Raw genomic sequence first — 18,712 nt, 5'->3', positions numbered from 1 at the left:
TTGGGATCTAAAGCTCACAGGTACAACAATTAGCCAGCATGCACAAGCCTCTACGTCCAACATTCAACAGGGCAATACCAATGACCCACTCTCAGTACCAACAATCAGCAGTTAATTCCCAGGAACTCTGCATGCGTAAGGCGAGGGAGACAGAGTCTGACCAATGTTATCAGAATAGTATTGTGATTTTTGCTTCCCTCCACCCACCAAAAGCTACGTACTGTAACCCAGGTTAGCTCTGAATTAGCAACAATTCTGTGTAATTGTCCTGAGTTCTGGAATTAGAAGCATATAACACCAGGCTTACAAGTCTTATGACTAGTCTTTCTAATCTAAAATTGATCAAGTTAAAAATGTCTTTAATCACCAGGTGGTGGTGGCACACACGGGAGGCAGAGGCAGGCGGATTTCTGAGTTCGAGGCCAGACTGAACTACAGAGTGAGTTCCAGGAGAGCCAGGGCTACACAGAGAAATCCTGTCTTGAAAGAAAAAAAAAAAAAAAAAAAAAAAAACAGGAAAAAAAAAGTCTTTAATCACCTCAGGATTTCTAGTTTCCTACTTTTTATTTTAATGAGGTGTTTGGTTTTGGAGACTGGTCTCATAGCCTAGGCTAGCTTCAAACTTACTGTACAGCAATCCCGAGACATGACAATAACCTTGAACTTCTAATTCCCCTGGTTCTGCTTCTCTTTGAAAGCTCCCTCTGAGAAGCAACAATTACAGTCACCTTCACCCAGTATGATTGTCTTCATCAGAACATTTCTTTTCCTCAAACCTGAGGTTTTCACATCCTCCCTTGATTCCTTTGGAATTTAGCTCTCACAATGCATGAGCACCACTTCTATAACCCTCAACTCCTTCCCAAGGTGGCCTGCCTTGCCTCTGGTGGACTGCTGGCCATAGGCTCTGAAGTAAAAAACAATGTATGGCTTTTGGGTTTTGTTTGTTTTCTTTTTCTTTCTTTTTTTTTTAAGATAAGATCCCTCTACATAGCCCAGGCTGGCTCCGCTGACATATGTGTTGTACTACAGCAAGGGCGTGCACACTGTGTCCCTCGTCGTGAGCCTTCATTAAGTACCCACACATTTTCAAATGAAACAGCTCAGCTATCATCCTATAAAAGGTCATAAACTTCACAGAGGCACCGAAGAGCACAGATGGGATTCAACAGCAATCATGGGGTGGGTCTAGAATGTGAGACTCAGAACTAGTTTTACTGGTGGTGTTACCTGCCCTTTTTAGGAAACTTTTACATGTAAAGCACTTGACAATGTTTATGTTAAATAGATTAGGATCTAGATGATTCTGGTATTTTACTATAAGCCTTGTGAACTATGATATGATATATTAGTTATAATGTGTAAATATGACCATTCCTATGTTTTATAGCCAAGACTGTGTATCTGGATTCACAGACAACATTTTTTACTTAAGTAAATGTAAAACTGTTTTGGCAAAAGTATATGCATTTTTAAGAAATTTTAAAATTAAGGTGGATATTTTCTTACAATTTTTAGGAAGAAATGCTAAAACTTCTGATGGAAGAAGAATGAATCTGTTCAAAGAAAGATTGGGGAGCATGAGTAATTGAGTCATACTGTGAAAAGGCTGAGCTGCCAGCCACAGTCACAGCACAGCATGAGTTAGGATTATTTAGACTATGTCAGAACAAAGAACACAGGAAAGGAGCTCCTCAGAGTCCTAGTACAAGCTCCAATATTAAGTGCAGAGACCCTGCCACTTCTTGTACTTTGACTTACCTCCTAAAGTAGTAAAATCTACAAAACACCGGTGAATGAGTTGATTCTTCCCCCTTCTTACTACGGATGAGTCTACACTCTCGGCACTTTTGTAAGTTGGGACCTATCTCACAGCAAGAGTCATCCTGCAAAAAGGATTCTCCAGTTTGCTTCAGCTTCTTGACTTTTCGCCAGTCTTTCAACACTGAACGAGGAATGCCAGCTGTAAAATTAGAAGGAACTTATCAACAGGGTTCTGTTTTACAGAAAGGGTTAGTCTTTGGGATTGAAATGCTTGCTGATAAGACCAAACTCCAAATAAATGATGGACAACTGCTAAGTCTCCAACATCCTCTGTTTACCTGCCCATCCACTCTAATCAGATAGGAAAGGAAAGCAGTAATCCTTCAGTGAAATGAAATGTTTACACTGCATCTTTATAAGAGTGTAATACCAAACATAAGAATCAGTCACATTATGTACACATTTAGCCGAAAATAAGCCTGTTGCTAGGTATGGAGGCATGTGCCTTTAATTCCAGCTCTTGGGTAGCTCTTGGGTAACGGAAGTAGAAGAATGAGCACATGTTCAAGGCCAGCCTGCGATATCTAGTGAAAACGTCTCAAAACCCACTACCACCACCAAAAACAACCATCATCTTTCTCTGATGACAAGAACCTAGTATACAACATCAATATACTGATGGGAACTGTATCTTTTACAAAACTAAAAGGGTTGTGAAGAAAGGGAGAAAGGGTCTACAATATTAATTGGGGCATTTGGTTGAAGGAAGTGATTGAAAAGCAAACTCAAAGCAATCAGCTGCTCCTCGTTATGAATGTCCGTAAAGCCCAAGTGTTCTGAGGGCAATCTTTAATCTTTGCAAACACACAAGAGATACTCTGTCCAGTGTGTAAGGAAATACAATCTCCCAAATGGACTATGCTCTAAGATTTGTAGGCAAAAAGATAAGTTCATTCTCCATATTCAGTCCCACTGTTTCATAACTGGTCCTTAGCATGAACCAAAAAGGGAAACAACATTACTAAAGTCATCTGTGTACCAGGAGAGTCAACAAAGCATACAGATGACTGCACTTCCACCTGAATACCTATTCATTTAAGAATGAGCTCCGCAGCCAGCAGATGTACTTCTTTACCCTTGTCTTTTACCATCCTCTCCATCACAAAGATTTGATGTACAGCCCATTATTTGTAACTCAAGAATAAATATTTGCTATCCTTCCTTTCAAATCCTTTCCAATTGTATCAAAATCACACAGGTTCTGAAACCAAATATAGCTTACCAAAACCGAGAGAGAACAGAATTCCTATCCAGATTTCCCACTAATACCTAATTATTGATAGTGTGATTAATATAATCACACATACACACACAGACGTGCACACACACCACTCTCCAATAGGCAGTATTGTTTAGAGGTAGATTAAAATATAAAAACATTTAAGATTGCTGCCTGCTTCTTTATTCTTTACAGTTGTTCCCTCCTTTTTAGTCTTTATCTTGGACTAGAGACCACCCAGTAATCACATATGCTTAGGCACACAGCACATGCCAGTTATGGCATAACGACTGGTATAAAGATGTTTCTAGGGTTGCAGAGATGGCTTTCTAGTCGATACCACTGGCTGCTCTTCCAGAAGACCAAGGTTCAATCCCCAATGCCTACAACTTCAATTCCAGCCCCTGGAGATCCAATGCTATTTTCTGGCCTCCACGGCACCAGACATACACATAATGCACACTCAATTCAAACAGGAAAACTAATAAAAAGGCACTTCTTTTCCAATGCATACAAGAGATCTTTCCTATGGACTTTATTAAAGAGTGTTAGAATGAACAACACATATCACACCACTGATAAGACATTATTTGGCACACTTTCTTCAATCATTTACTTCTAAATTGATTACACTAGAGAAAACTAAATGCAATCCTGTTTCTATTTCTTTTAAACTAGGAATTAACTTTAACCAATATACTTTTAATTCTATATGATGGGAACAGTTTAGAATGTGAAACTTCATAACACTGATTGTAATAACTTAAAAAGTACTATGAATTTTTCAAAATGATATACTTGAAACCAATTCTTAATTATGTGATAATAAAATAGGCACTTCTGAAGGTTTTTTTTTTTTAAAGAAGTGAATGAATTACAAAGGTAACTTATTGAAGGGCTTTTGATACTATTAATTCGTCTATACTAGGCCAGACTTGATACTACTAAATTTCTTCTAGTAATTTAATAATACTATCTGCTTTAAATAAGGCGTCATCCTTTAATTCGAGCTGTCTAATTTATTGGTAACGTATCTAAAATGTATAGGTCTGTGAATAAAACCCTGCTAACATACATTATCTAACACTGCTCCTTTTATACAGTGAGAGCCTTGAAGACCTAGGTCTTGCTTAAGAAATTCAAAAACAGCTGCCCTAGTGAAGAGAACTCGGGAGCAAGACATTAAAGTCACATAAATGCATTCGAGCCCTGACTTCTCAATGTCAACACCATAAATGCACGTTGGGATACAGAAATTAATTAGAGTGTAGGAGACTCGCTAGTGTATACATCAACAAGTATATTGTAAACATTCTAAAATTTGGTCACAATTTCAGCTTATAAAGTAAATTTAAGCAAAAATGATTTAGGAAATCTCCCTAAACTCACAGCTTTGTTACATGGTAAGGATGAGACGGACCACATCACACTGCTCCTCAGTGCTGTGCTTACAGGTAAATAGGACTTACTTCTCGAATGAGATCATGTCACAGCTAAATACTTTAGTATCAGAAGTACAGTTTTTTTCTGGTGTAATAATCAAAGCTGTATTTTGACATTTCTAGGAAAAGATCAATTTCTAAATTTCACATTGGATTGTCTTTCCTACAACAAACGTCAGGTGAAAACATCTCTCAAGATCGGGGATCTAATCTTTCCCTCTTGTGGGGAGACATAGGAAAGGCAGAAATGAAATTTACAACTACATCCTATGGAACCACATCCTTCCTGCCAGGACCATGGCCCATTTTATTTGCAATCAACAAATGTATTTACTCACCACTATTACTGTTCTGCAACTTCAGTTTACTTTTGTCCTTGGCGCTCCTGCTGAGAACTCCATTGGGCTTTGAGTCCTCTTCGACCTCGCCTTTCCTCTTCTGCAGGTCGTTCTGCTTCTTTTTATAAGTTGGCTTAGGCTGCCGTTTAGTCCTCTGCTCCGACTTGCTTTCGCTCTCGTCTGAGTCTCCACTTTCAGAGCCAGATTCGTAAGTTCTCTTGGCTTTTCTCCTGCTGACTTTCTCATCTCTTCCATATTTATCTACAGCGACTCTCCCATCTACACTATTTTGTATATCATTAGATGTAGAGGCTATTAAGTTAACAGAACATGGCTTAATAATTTCTGATACAGAATTCCCTGAATTTTCCATTTTATTAGTATTTTTATCTTCTTCTGAATGTCTGGTGAGCCAGGCCTTCTTCAGTTTAGTGTGGTAGTTGGGCTGACTGGGCTGGGCTGCTGGCCCATTTCCTACAGAGATTGCTTTGTTACTTGCAGTGCAGGTCATGGTGCTATCCAGGGGAAGAGAGGCTGCCACTGTCTGATTTCTCACAGTATTAAGTTCAGCCTCACTGACATTACTATTTTTAAACTGAGCTGCAGCCAATGCTGCCTTGTGCTTTTTTAAATGAATAAAATCAGTTGTGCCTGAGAAGCCAGAGCCAGGCTGAACACCACTTCCTGTCTTACTACAGGCCAGAGTGACTGGAACTGCGGTGCTGACTTTGCAATCCTTTGCTTGCGCCACTGACTGACTAACATTTTTTGAAGAAGTACATTCTAAGGGTGTAGAGGCCGAAATGGTATTTGATAAAGAATAAATTGTTTCTGCACTACCCAAGCTGGAGACACTGGTGGTAGTGGCAGCAGATGTGAACACATCTGTTTTGGTAGTAGAGACTACATTTACAGCAGACATGACTGAAACAGGAACATTGCCCTGGGAGACAACTTCAAAGTTTTTTTCAGATTTCACATGAGCACTTTCTAAATTCACATTTGGTAGAATAATTCTTCCAGTCTCTCCGGCTTCTGGTTTGAGGTAATCTGTTTTATTTGCCCCAGATGAAGATCTTTCACAAACTCGATCTTTGGAAGCTAATGGTACAGATGGCACACTATCAACTTTTGTACTAGAAGGTGGACGAACAATGACAGATGCCACAGCAGCCTGGGACTTTCCACTACTCTTTTCCACGGGCCACTCAGCTTTCTCTCTGTTGAGGTTGTTATTAGATCTCCACATTTCCGTTAGACTCTGATCAGAAGAATTCTTAAAATTTGACTGAGAGTCTTTTGGCTCAGGAATTAGAGTTGGAGGCTTCTGAGATTCTTGAACTTTGCCACCAGCATTTACCGGCATTACCGGTGTCAGAGTTGGAGGGGAAAGGCTACTGTAGCTGCTTTCCTTTCTTTCCAAACTGTGGTGGATTGGTGGATGGAATACTGGTGCCCTGTGCAGAGCAGGCATGCTGCGGAGTGCATTAGTAGAAGAAACAGTCAGATGGGTAGGGCTTCGACAATCACTTCTGAACGTTGTTACTGAGTGAGATGCACTCTGATGGGGAAGATGGTCTGGTATCTTGCCCACTAAACTTTCACTTTCTGGTTGGTGTTTAATCAAAGGTGGAGGCTTCGAAAGAGATGATATAAAAGAATGAGTTTGAGGATTGGCTGTTGCAGAAAGGTTATTATTTTGTTTCTCAGTGTAAATGTTGGAAACTTCTTTGGATGGGTAGGATCTTGGTGGCTCATTGACCACACTATTAGATAAAGTAGTGAAGTAGTTACTTTGGGGCAAACTCTGAGGCACTGAGTGCTTCATCTTATAAATCTCTGACACGGAGCGGTCTACGTCTTTATCTTGTTTGATAGCATGGCTTTTAGGACTAGAAGACGATGGCACTACTCTGGAGTAATTCTCTCTTTCGACCTCATGGCCCTTGATTTTGGTTGTAAATGGAGCCACATCAATACTTTCCTGAAGAATCCGACGATGTTCCTCCTTGTATTTGTTCAGTCTCTCTCCAGTCTCCTGGGGTGGCCTTGGACCCACAAAATGCCTATGCAAGTGACAATCTTTTCCTGCCTGTGACCTATTAAGATCCAGGTCACCTTTTACTGATGTGGATGCATTAGACCGTAATGGTTCCATAAAAGCTTTCCTCTCCAATTCTCTACAAAGAAAATACACAAAGATTCCTGTAATCACTTTTCCATACAAAATGATTTTTATGAAATGTTATTCTATTATGAAAGCAAACAGTTTTGATAGTATTTAAAATTGGAAGATATTCCAGTGTGAAAAGAACAGATCCACATGTAATGACTTATACCTATAAGTCATTGACTTATACCTATAATTGCCATTATTTGGAAGGCTGAGGCAGGAGGATTGCAATGAGTTTAATAGCAGACTGACTCAACAAGGCAAAACACAAGGAAAAGAAAAGAATCTTCAGTCTAGATTTGACACCAATTTTAAATAAACTATTTAAAAAGTGAATTGAGAAAATCATGAGCCAGGCAGTGGTGGCGCAGGCCTTTAATCCCAGCAATTAGGAGGCAGAGGCAGGCAGACTTCTGAGTTTGAGGCCAGCCTGATCTACAGAGTGAGTTCCAGGACAGCCAGGGCTACACAGAGAAACCCTGTCTTGAAAAACAAACAAACAAACAACAAAATCATGAAAGCCAAAGGCATGTGTTAAGTGTTAAACACTGGTAAGCTTACTCTTTGTGGTGATCTGCTAATGTCTTTGTCAGTGGGGGACTGGAATGCACTGTAATCTTGTGAGGTCGATGAGGCTCTGCACTGGAAGGTCTGACAGGAATGTGACTAAGTAATCCAATACCATCTGCTGAGGTCACAGGAGTGGGTTGATGTAGCCAAGGACTGGGAGAATTCTATTAGAAACAAAACCAAAAAAACCTACATTTTAGTTACCAAAACAACAACAGAAAAACACAAACCTAAATTGTTGAGCTGGGTAGACTGTCATGTACTTAGTCCTAGCATTCAAGTTTCTTAGCAAGATTTCTTACCATAGTATATTTATAAAACCTGGTATTTTTAAATGAATCTGGTGAGAAATATTCAACTTTTAACCAACATTAATCAGACAGTCTTTTTACATTCAACTTAAAACAAATCAACATAAAATAGTAACTTCTAAAAATATTTCTTCACTAAAAGCAGATATGAAGTGTATAAACAATGCCAACAGACCTAATTTTATGATTCCCTATGATCCTAAAACCAGAATTAGTGCTTACAACAAAACCAGAATGTTAGACCTAACATGTTATTCCACTAGAAGCAAAAATTAAAATCAAGTTTGTCTGTCAATTTTTCCCATAGGGTAATTAACTTTGTAATATAAGAGTATACGCACAACTCCCAGATCACTTCATTTAAGGCCTAAATGTGTTTGACTGTCTCTGTAAGCCAGGCCCCGTTAGGCCACTAGAGAGAGACGTGTGGAAGCATTGACACAGTTATGTTTTCCATAACAGTGTGCTGTGGGTCTGATAAGCTAGTACTTATATGGTGACAGTGACATACATGTTAAAGCCCGTATGTCTAATTACATGTTTAAAAACTGTTTTCTATACTGTGACCCAATATAACTCAAGAGTGTGCTTTGTAAATCTGTCATTAGGATGAGTCACACAAGAGGAAAATTCAAACCACCTTTAGTTTGACTAAAAGGAATAAACCTTTTAACTCATATCGTCATGAAGAGTCGTTAGTACGTACCACAGAGATGGCTTAATGGTAAGTTACAGTTCTAAACCTCACAAGATAATAGTGCACAATGCTGTACAAGAACATTAAATATAATGACACAGACAGAAGGCCATAGTTACGTAAGATTCAACGACAATGATGAAAGATTTTTTTTCTTATGAAGTAGCATTTAAAATTATTTCCTCATCTAGTGGCTTCTGCTTATATTGTCTGATCACCCTGATTACAAACATGAAGTTAACGGGATCTTTTTGCTTAAAATGTTACTTTAGTTTACATCTTTGTATTTTAATTTTATATAAGTGAATAAAAACCTAACTAGAATAAAACATTTTAAGGTCTTATAAACAATCTGCTATTTCTTTTGCAGAGTTTGGAACTTTTTTTTTGGCTTTTCAAGACAGGGTTTCTCAGTAGCCCTGGCTGTCCTGGAACTCACTCTGTAGACCAGGCTGGCCTCGAACACAGAAATCTGCCTGCCTCTGCCTCTCAAGTGCTGAGATTAAAGGCGTGGCCACCACCGCCCGGCTCAGAGTCTGGAGATTATGGAAGAAGGTTTTCCATTTGCCAAAACTCTTGGCTTCTGTGTGCCTCTGTCCTATCTTTGTGCAGTGCCACCTACATCATGACCCAGAAGAGTGACTGCAATGGGCATATGGGTGAAAACTGTGCTCAGTGATCGTATGCTTCACTTACATTAAGTAACTTCTACATTCTGGTATCATTCTGGTAACCAGAAACTCCATTAAGTTTCAAGTCACATGACCAATGGCACACGATCAGAGATGCACACAGAATCCAGACCCTAGCTCAGAAATAAAATTAAGAAGGATAAGCCTGTGATTCTGGAAGCATAATCCTAGAACTGAAATCTTAATAGTAAATGTGCCAATACTGGGGCAGAACAAACTGTAACAACCACTGTTAATTTCATCTAGGAAACCCGAAGTTCATAGGAAGGCAAACTACAGAGGAGTTACTGAGAATAAACCACAAGAAATATCCTTAGACTGCCACCTGCTTAGTAGGTGTACCTGACTACCAACATTGGCCACTGTAACATGATGGCTCTGACAATCTCATTACTGCCACCTAAAATCACAAAAGCGTCGCTGACAAACTTTTGGCATCATGACAACAATTTACCTGTGTCCAATGAAATGCTAAATATAAACAATATTATTCCTAAAATAAGAGGAATTTAGTAGCAAGGGATTCCAAATCACCACTTCCAACACATTATGGATTTTGCCCAAAATATAGCATGAAAAGTGTTAATACATATGCCATTTGCATGGAAACACTGATCCTAAAAGCTCAGTACTGAAAATAACTCTAATGTCCACTGTTAAAGAAATTGCTAAACAAAATGTGTGTGATTAGCACGGATAAGGCCCTAATACTAATGAAAAGACAATGTGTTCCCACCTGCATACACACACATGAAATAAAGTAGAATGCAGCTTTTAAAAATGGCCATACTTCTGTGTAAACAGTGTCACTATGGATGAGCCTAAAGGACATGCTAAACGAAGACAGATAATTAGAAAAGTATTAACTGAAAGTTGTCAAAGGCTGGGAGGAAGGGAATTAAATGTATAATGAATAGAGTTTCATTTTACAAGATAAGGTTTACAGCTTGTACACTGCTCAAAGATACTTGACCCTACTAGGCTGCCAGATGGCTCACTAGGAAACCTGCATTCATGCCTGGCTGCCTATGTTAAGAGGCCCAGAAGTTATGTGGCAGAAGGAACACCAAATGCAGAGTAAGTTAGCCCATGAACTCTACATGAATGTTGTGGCACACCATTGTAACACATACACAATAGATGGGTGAATAGATGGATGATAAACAAGTAAATAAATGGATCAATGTAAAAGATGGGAAAACTTGACACTACTTATTCAATCAAGAGCTTGAAAATGATAAAAATGATAAATTTCATGCTGCTTTACTGCAAGTGAGGTGGTATTTAAACAGTCCAGGAGGAATATTTAAAGAATACACGGTCAGCAAAAGGCCAAGCTAGCTTCACGGTAAGAATTTAACATGATAAAAAGTAAGGCTTCTATACTGTTCAAAGACACGTGACCCTGCAATAATGTCACTATAGAAGTGCTGACAGTGTTGCCAACTACTTGCAGTGCCTAACTTCGAATGTCCTTAAGCACAAAAGGCATTTAGAAAGTCATGTTTTGAAACATCCCGTGAACATAAATGATGCATTCAGCTGTTCAAAGGCTAATATAACATCATTTAAATAAATGTATTAAAAAAAAAACTTAACTACTACATATAATTGTAAGCCTGTACTTTTACTACCAAAATATACACCATAAATCACAGTCTAATAGACAGTGTGATCTATAAAAGTTAAGCCTGGTGCGGTTATTATCCATCTGCAAAATAAACACCTGAAAGCCTATACTATTTTTAAAGTACCTATAGAGGATAATTAACAAATACACGCTGCTCTGTACCCAACAACAGTTTCACTTACCCTCCTTAATGAAGCTTCAGCATTAACTGCATTTTCTGGGTGAACCCACTTAGAAGAAGGGAGACCAAGTCCTGAGTATGCATGTGTTCCATTCGGATATTGCCAAATAATTGGATAAAGTCCAAGCTGATTATATGAAGCGGAAGGATGGGCTTGTCCAAGAAGATGAGGTGACTGGTGCTGTAACAACTGTTGCTGCTGCTGGTGTGCTAGTGCTAAGTGGCTCAAGCTGCTGGCATGAGCACTCTCTAGACGTGGGTGGCCACTGAGTAAAGAGGCAGTAGGCACTCCAGGTAACACAGTGGGAAGCAAATGAGGGTGATGGACAGGATGGTGTGGACCACTAGTGAGAGGGTGAGTGTTAATGGTAGGTAATGGAGTTTGACTAGTTGACCCAGCTAGTAAGTGGGGTCCTGGCGTTAAGGCAGGGTGATGGGTACCTGGGTTTAAACACGTTCTATGGGATGAGGAATGAAGAGAAAAAGGATGCTGGCTCAAAAAAGGTGAAATGTGATTAGCTCCTGTTTCTGATCCAATAAGAGCAGGATCCCTATAGACTGTGAAGTGCTCGTTTTTATCAATGATTAGAGGGCTCTTTGTAGTTTCCAAAGCACTGCCTCGAGTAGGAACTGGATGGAAACTACCTCTGGATAACTCATGCTCTATTTTACTTGCCAGCCTTCGCTCCCCAACAGCTTGACTGTTCCCATAAGCAGCTTTAGACTTCACAGAATCAGGAGAATGAGCGATCTTGGGTTTAACAACTTCAGGTGAAGAACTGGATTTTGCCTTCTGGGTATCTACTGAAGTAGTTAGTTTAGCTTTTATAGTTTCTGGGGGTGGACTTCGTTTATGTAGCTGATCCTCTGTGACAGAAACTGCACTTAATGAAGACATGTATGAGACATAGTGATTTCTCTCTTTCTCCGTATCTCGCTTATCACTTCCTGAAGGAGCATTTGTAACACTTGACTGAGTTAAATCCACTTTCACTACATCACTGACCCAGCTCTGGTCACAATCTTGCTTTGCTGTTTCTAGGTATTTAGCATTTGAATGTTTGGAATCACTAACATTTGGATCCATGTTCTCAGGTGTCTGGAGGCCAAAAGTATTTAAATTTTCCTGAGCCGCCCTCTCTGAATGAGTGTCGTTCTTGATATCCGTAACACATTTGGGTGTCGGTGTTCTGGACACTAACCTGTCCTTTGGTAACAATTCCACTGTGCGTTGCTTTTCCACATTGCATTCTTGAAGGACTGAATCATTAGAATTGTGGTCAGCAACTGTGGCTTGCTCAGATGAACGGAGAGTCATTTTGTCTTGAAGGTGGCTGTCCATGGACTTGGGCTTCTCCCCTTCATCGTGGTTTTTATCTTCCTGCATCTGGTCCCAGGGAGGCCGAGTATCTATCAGGGTGTCTTCTCCTGCCTCTTCAACAGCCTGGGACTGTCCCTCCTCTCCGTTTACCTTTGAGGTGACTTTATTTTTCGGTTCATACTCTGGCATTGGTTCAGAGGAAGTCTCAGTCACTCTCTTGCTGGAGCTCTCTGCGTCACTACTCTCGGAGGCGTCGGAGGCATTGTCTGCCCGGAGCCTTTTCATGCTCAGTCTCTTCTCAGCCTCCTCGGGTTTCCGCCGTTTAGTCACCATGTGCTTGTTCTTACCTTTAGGATTTTCTGTGACATAAAAAAATAAGATTTTAATTTTCACAATCTTAAGCATACTTCAATGCTTTTTCATTTATGGACATGCCCTTAAAAAAAAAATAAAGCAGGTCTAGCTATGCAGGATGAGGCATGCCTCTAATGCCGTTGTCACTCAACACACAGATCACTGAGTCTGACACTAGCTAGCCAGTCAACTCCAGGATAGCCAAGGAGTGTGCAGTGAGACACTATCTCTCTCTCTCTTTCTCTCAAAAGCAACTTTTAAAAAGTGGGTCCTACCTCCTCGTGATACACAATCATATTTATCTTCCTTCATCTTCTCTTCATCAGGTATGCTGCTATCTGAGCCCTTCCTCTTATTTGGACGAATACTTCTTTGTTGCTGTTGCTGGTGTGTGTTCTGTTTTGGTACAGCAGCTTGAGAGTTCATTGCTGGTCTGGGACTATTTGCTTGAGCACGTGTATAATGACCCTAAAAATAAATCAACAATGATTATATTACTATTTGACTTTGAATAGCCTAAGGAAAAGTATTTTATTAAAATGCATTACTAATAACATACATACGTGAACAGTGCTGATATTTTGACTGGCACGAGACCTTCGTCGTGATGTAATGCCAATATTTTCACCTTTTAACAAAGAGTGAACGACATCATCTAGAAAGGTCATTTGAACCATAGAAGGATCGACATTCTGTGGTTCTAGTACCTAATCCATGACATAAAACAAACATTAAATCTAACAAACTGACCAGCATAACATTAGTACAATTTCTTTACTCAACTATTTACAAATAAGTTTGGGAATTCAAATTTGTACAATACCACCTGCTTACATAACCAATTTTAATTACAAAAGACAAAATTACCTTTTCCCTTTTGCATTCACTGTAATTCTTAAAAGAGAATTTTAATAATTAAATGTAGTGTGAGAACTATGCTTGTTTTGAAAGAGTTCAGTAATGAAAAGAAACTACCTAGGAGATATTTATTATTGGAGAGAAAAAAACCTCAAGTTTTAAGAAAGTTAAGTTTTAACCCGGGGTGGGAGGGTGGGGTGGGGGGAGACTGACACTAATCAATTAGGGACTGACTTGTGTGTGTACTGGAATAAATATGACATCACTACCACTTCCTGACCTAAAGTGGCCCCAGTGTAACAACAAATACATTTCAACTTATTAGGTTTATATGATTAGAGACCTGTATCGGGGCTGGCTATAGCCAGACAGATGGCTCAGTAGGCAAAGGCCTACTACAGATTCAATCCCCAGGACCCACATCCTGAAGTGAGACTTAAAACTTATTCTAAGACCTCCATAGGTGTGCTGTGACAGTCACACCTATAAACATGTATATATGTATATATACACACACACATACAAAAAAAATAGTAAAATATAATATTGTAAGGTGGTAGATGCCTTTAATCCCAGTGCTCAGGAGGCAGAGGCTGACAGATCTCTGTGAATTCAAGGCCAACCTGGTCTGCAAAGCCAGTTCTAGGACAGTCAGGACTGTTACATAAAAAAAAAAATTGTCTTGGGAATGCATTATTTATCTTGTAAAAATATCCTTTTCAAAGGATCACTTGTGAGGCTGGGGCTGGGAGTAACATGCACTCAGCACATGGAAGGCGTGCTTAGGATGTGCAAAACCCTGGGTGTGAACCCCAGCACCAGAACTGTAACTATTTACCTGATCATTCATAACGATCATGGTGCGGGTGAAGAGATCATGATGAGTAATTATGCCAGTAAACCACTGGGTGGCAGAATCTTGTCTATAGACTCTCACTCTGTATCCATTTAATGAATAAGGACCTTAAAAAAACAAAAACAAAACAAAACAAAACAAAAAAACAAAAACAAAAGAAAAAATAAAAAATAAAACAAAACACAAGGGATTTCTTAAATGAAGACATTTCCCATTTAGGAATACTTAGGAATTACCTTTTAAAAGCAACAAAGCTCTGTGACAGATGAGAAATACACAATGTCGGTTTTAAAAATGTCTTAGAAGTATCTTAGCTCAGAATGCAAAGGTATTATAGACACTGCTACACATAGAGTAGTTTTGCAATAATAAATTAGGAATGTAAAGCCATAGTGTTCTAAAATGTGGTACAGAAGTAAAACTAGTTAAGTTTGGGAAAATGAGCTCATGTCTAAAGTGAGAAAGTAATTTATAATTTGGTTTATGGGACGGACAGGAAGGAGGAGCTAAGTGTGAAAGCACAACCGCCTTACAACCACACTGAGCACAGTCTGAAGCCAGCCTCACATAACTATTGCCAAAGAAGGAAAGGGATCAGGGAAAGTAAAGCTGAACACATCACATCATCACCACATCACATCTTCTGGATCTCTGGACTTTGAAAAAATACTTTTAAAATCTCTTTAAATGACATTATTAAGGACATGTAATTTGGAACCTCCATTTTCACGTCTGATATTTAGAAACTGTCCCCCAAACCAGTCTAGGATAACAAGAGGATATTCAATTTATTTTTAAAAAAATGTACAGAATAAGGTGATAACTTCTAGACAGGAAAGGATTCTGAGGTTTGATAGTTGTTGGGTAGGAGAAAGTTGCAGGAAGTCCCAATTTATTTGTTTGTTTACTAAGAATTGTTTAATAACTAGATGATCTGCTGCTGTGCACATAAAACGGAAGTTACACCTTAAAGATCATTGCTTACTAATACTTAATAACATGAGTGGTTTTGTCTCATTTTTGTTTTTTGAGAGAGGGTCTCACTATATAGTGCTGGCTATCCTGGAACTCAACTTGTAAGACCAGGGGCCTTAAACTCATTCTGAAGTGATGGAATTAAAACTGGCATGAATTTCAAAGACTGAGATAAATTAACAAACTTAACAAATTGTATTCCTTGCATCCAACAGCATATCAACAGTTTAAGTCATATGTCTTAGTTTCAATTCAACTTCACAGAAACCTTATATTTACCATATGATTTTACTACTATTAAAACAAATTACTTGGAATTATAAAGCTGGTCTGATTTGAAAATCACATGTTCTAGACAACCCTGTAACTAACTAAACAAAGGAAACAAAACTGAAGCTAGTGTCATGGTAACTGCTGTAGAAAGTAGAGGGACACATTGGATACCAGCTGCTGCTTCAAAGGACCTCAATTATGACTGGGGGCAACCCTCCACTGCAAACAATGCTTCTTTTCCCAGAAAGAACTACCTTGAACAGTCTACATTATGGAAATTTCCCTATCAACAAAACAACTGTGAAGCTATAATTCCATGCATAATAAATCAGTAAAATTATAAACTTTATCAAAATGTTTATTTACAATTTGCCAATTATTTTCTGGCAGACTACATGCAATTAAAACTATTAGATTGGATAAAACTGAGCACCAAAAAAATGTTTCAAAATAGATACCTTGCATAAAAATCTCCTGGACCTTCTGTTCCTTCACCCAGACTTTCACTTCCGCTTGCAGCTGTGGGTTGTCCCTGAGTACGGGCTTTAAGCTGTCTATGTCGTCCTGAAATTATAAACAAAAAGTGAAGGTCTCACCACATTTTGCTAACAATAGTACTCTAACTTGCTGTTTTCTACATTCTAAGCACATTAGGAAATTCCTTAATATAAAAGCATAAACTCATAAATTAGCTTTCTTAGCAACTATAACAATATAGAATAAGAAACTACTTAGTAGTGAGATTTGATCCATGACAACTACTACCAAAATCAAAGTGACACCGAACAGTAAAACTTGGTTTTATAAATCTCTTTACTAAGACTGTCTGAATTTCTGTTAGTCAACCCCCTCATCATTTGCCTAGTAAGTCTTTGTAAAGTAATGATACAATTGTTTTTAGTGTGCACATACATGCAATTCCAATACCCACGGGGAGGCAAAGGTTAAAAAATTTAAAGCCAGAGCTGTCTAAGAGATACCCAGTCAGAAACAAGAGAGTGTTGCATACAGTGACCACCTTCAATTTTAGCACTTAAAAGCCTGAAGCAGGAAGATAGCCTATCTGGTCTCTATAGTGAGCCTGAGGAAAGGAAGGGAAAGGGAAGCTGGAGAGCTGGCTCAACAGTCAAGGACAGTTGCTGCTCATAGAAATCAGGACTGATTCCTAGCACCAACACAGTAGCTTATAACTACCTGTAACTCCAGTGCCAGATGACAGACAGTCAGGCAGACAGATACACACACACACACACACACACACACACACACACACACACACACACACCCCACATGATACTTTTAAAAATCTACAACACTTCATACCTTTTAAAGACATGAACTATAATTACCTATAAAAAAAGATTTTTATTTCTGCCAAATGTAATATATTTTAATTTTTCCAAAAGCAAGTCACTCAGGTACTGAAGGAATAGTGATTGATTACCACTCCTGTTCTATAAGCTATATATTGTTTAATGTCGGTTTTAAGCCCTACCAAATGACAAATGGGAAATTTGGCAGTATATCCTTTTCTAGGATTTGTAAAAGTTCCTGTTGTCACCTTGACAGATGACTTACCTGGAAAGTGGCCTCTAGGCATCCCTGGGGACAATTAACTGCAGGGAAACCTGCCCTGTGGGTAGCACCATATAACACGGGGATCTTGGGAGTGTTTAAGTGGAGAATGTGAATGGAGGAGTAATATACATTCATTGTTCACTATTCCTCATTGGCAATGTCATGTGAGTAGCTTTGACTTGGATTCCTTGCCATGAAATGTTAGCAAGAATAATCCTCTTTCTTCTTAAGTTAGTTTTACCAGGGTATTATATCACAGCAGTAAGAAAGGAGACTCATCTAGACAGAAACAGAGGAGCTGGAAGCAGGTTGTGAAATGTATCAAATCACAGTGGCAGCAATCTCAGAACTATTGTATTTGCTCCTCCATGCATTCCAATAACTGAGGAAACACAGCCTTGTTTACAGTGAGCTCTAGGCAAGCCTGGGACTGAGTGAGAGCTTGACCAAAAACCAACCAACCAACCAACCAACCCACCCACCCCAGCATCTATGCAGGGTACTCACAGACACTGTGGTCCACACTGAGGTGTTTCGCACTCAGCACACCATCCCTTGAGATTTTATATATGCAATGGCCTACACTGCACAAAGTAAACTCAAATTCTGTGAAACATCTGCCTACAAGTGTGTGTTTGTGTGTGTGCGTGCGTGTATTATGTGTTGCACATATGTGTCTGCTGCCTGCAGTTGCCAGAAGGGAGCTTTGGGTCACTTGTGACTAGAAACACAGAAGGCTGTGAGCTGCCGTGTAGATGCTGGGAATTAAGTCCAAGTCCTCTGAAACAGCCAACCAGTACTCTTAATTGCCAGCCTTGCTTCCTATTTTTATTGGGAGATTTTTACATACATACAACATACATACTACTGAAGAAACTGTGTTCATTTTGTTATTCTTCCCCTTTTTTGTATTTACTGTTAACTTTGTTAACAATTCAAGTATCTGACAAACTAATTCTCTAAAAGTCCTGTTACTATAAACTTCATGTAAAGTGAAAAAGTATTAAACTACAATATTTTTCAATGAATATTTTGAATTCTCTTAGCTAACTTTGATATTCTAGCTTGGGAAAGCAATTTTGACCTAAAAGCTGTCTCTGAATTGACAGAGCAATCATAGTGTTTGTTCAATGGAATTCCAGTCATGATAAATGCTTCAGCACTATTAGTCATCTGTGTGGAATAGCATAAACAGCATAAACAGCATAAATATCCGTAGGCTCGACCTGTCTACTAAGAACACTCCCATTCTCAAACATTATGACCCTGATGCTGCGGTATTGGGAGACTCTAAACAACACAAAAGCCAAACTTTAAGCTCAATGGAAAATGGAAAAGCAGATTTCATATCATCATGAAATGAAAGCGCTAACTAAACAAAAAGATAATAAGATGCAAATGCTTTAATATAATTTTCTAT

At 38.9% G+C, this 18,712-nt stretch overlaps 1 protein-coding gene across 6 annotated transcripts in view; it reads right to left on the bottom strand.

The window, feature by feature from the left end:
• The window catches only part of Jmjd1c (jumonji domain containing 1C), a 155,257-nt gene that overhangs the window by 23,289 nt on the left and 113,256 nt on the right, over nt 1-18,712 (bottom strand). For 4 of the 6 annotated variants that reach the window (XM_021173855.2, XM_029482356.1, XM_029482355.1 and 1 more), the window contains 8 exons: nt 16,173-16,278; nt 14,449-14,573; nt 13,316-13,459; nt 13,028-13,220; nt 11,079-12,757; nt 7,558-7,730; nt 4,824-7,003; nt 1,762-1,963 (listed from right to left, as the gene is read on the bottom strand). In XM_021173855.2, the coding sequence (XP_021029514.1) occupies nt 1,762-1,963; nt 4,824-7,003; nt 7,558-7,730; nt 11,079-12,757; nt 13,028-13,220; nt 13,316-13,459; nt 14,449-14,573; nt 16,173-16,179 (4,703 nt within the window). In that variant the 5' untranslated portion in view covers nt 16,180-16,278. The remainder of the gene's footprint in view (nt 1-1,761; nt 1,964-4,823; nt 7,004-7,557; nt 7,731-11,078; nt 12,758-13,027; nt 13,221-13,315; nt 13,460-14,448; nt 14,574-16,172; nt 16,279-18,712) is intronic. The other 2 variants (XM_029482357.1, XM_021173857.2) reach the window with 2 other exon arrangements.

The sequence above is a fragment of the Mus caroli genome, chromosome 10 (genome assembly GCF_900094665.2).
Source record: "Mus caroli chromosome 10, CAROLI_EIJ_v1.1, whole genome shotgun sequence".
Classification (NCBI taxonomy): Eukaryota; Metazoa; Chordata; class Mammalia; order Rodentia; family Muridae; genus Mus; species Mus caroli.
This window is presented reverse-complemented; position numbering and strand designations above follow the sequence as displayed.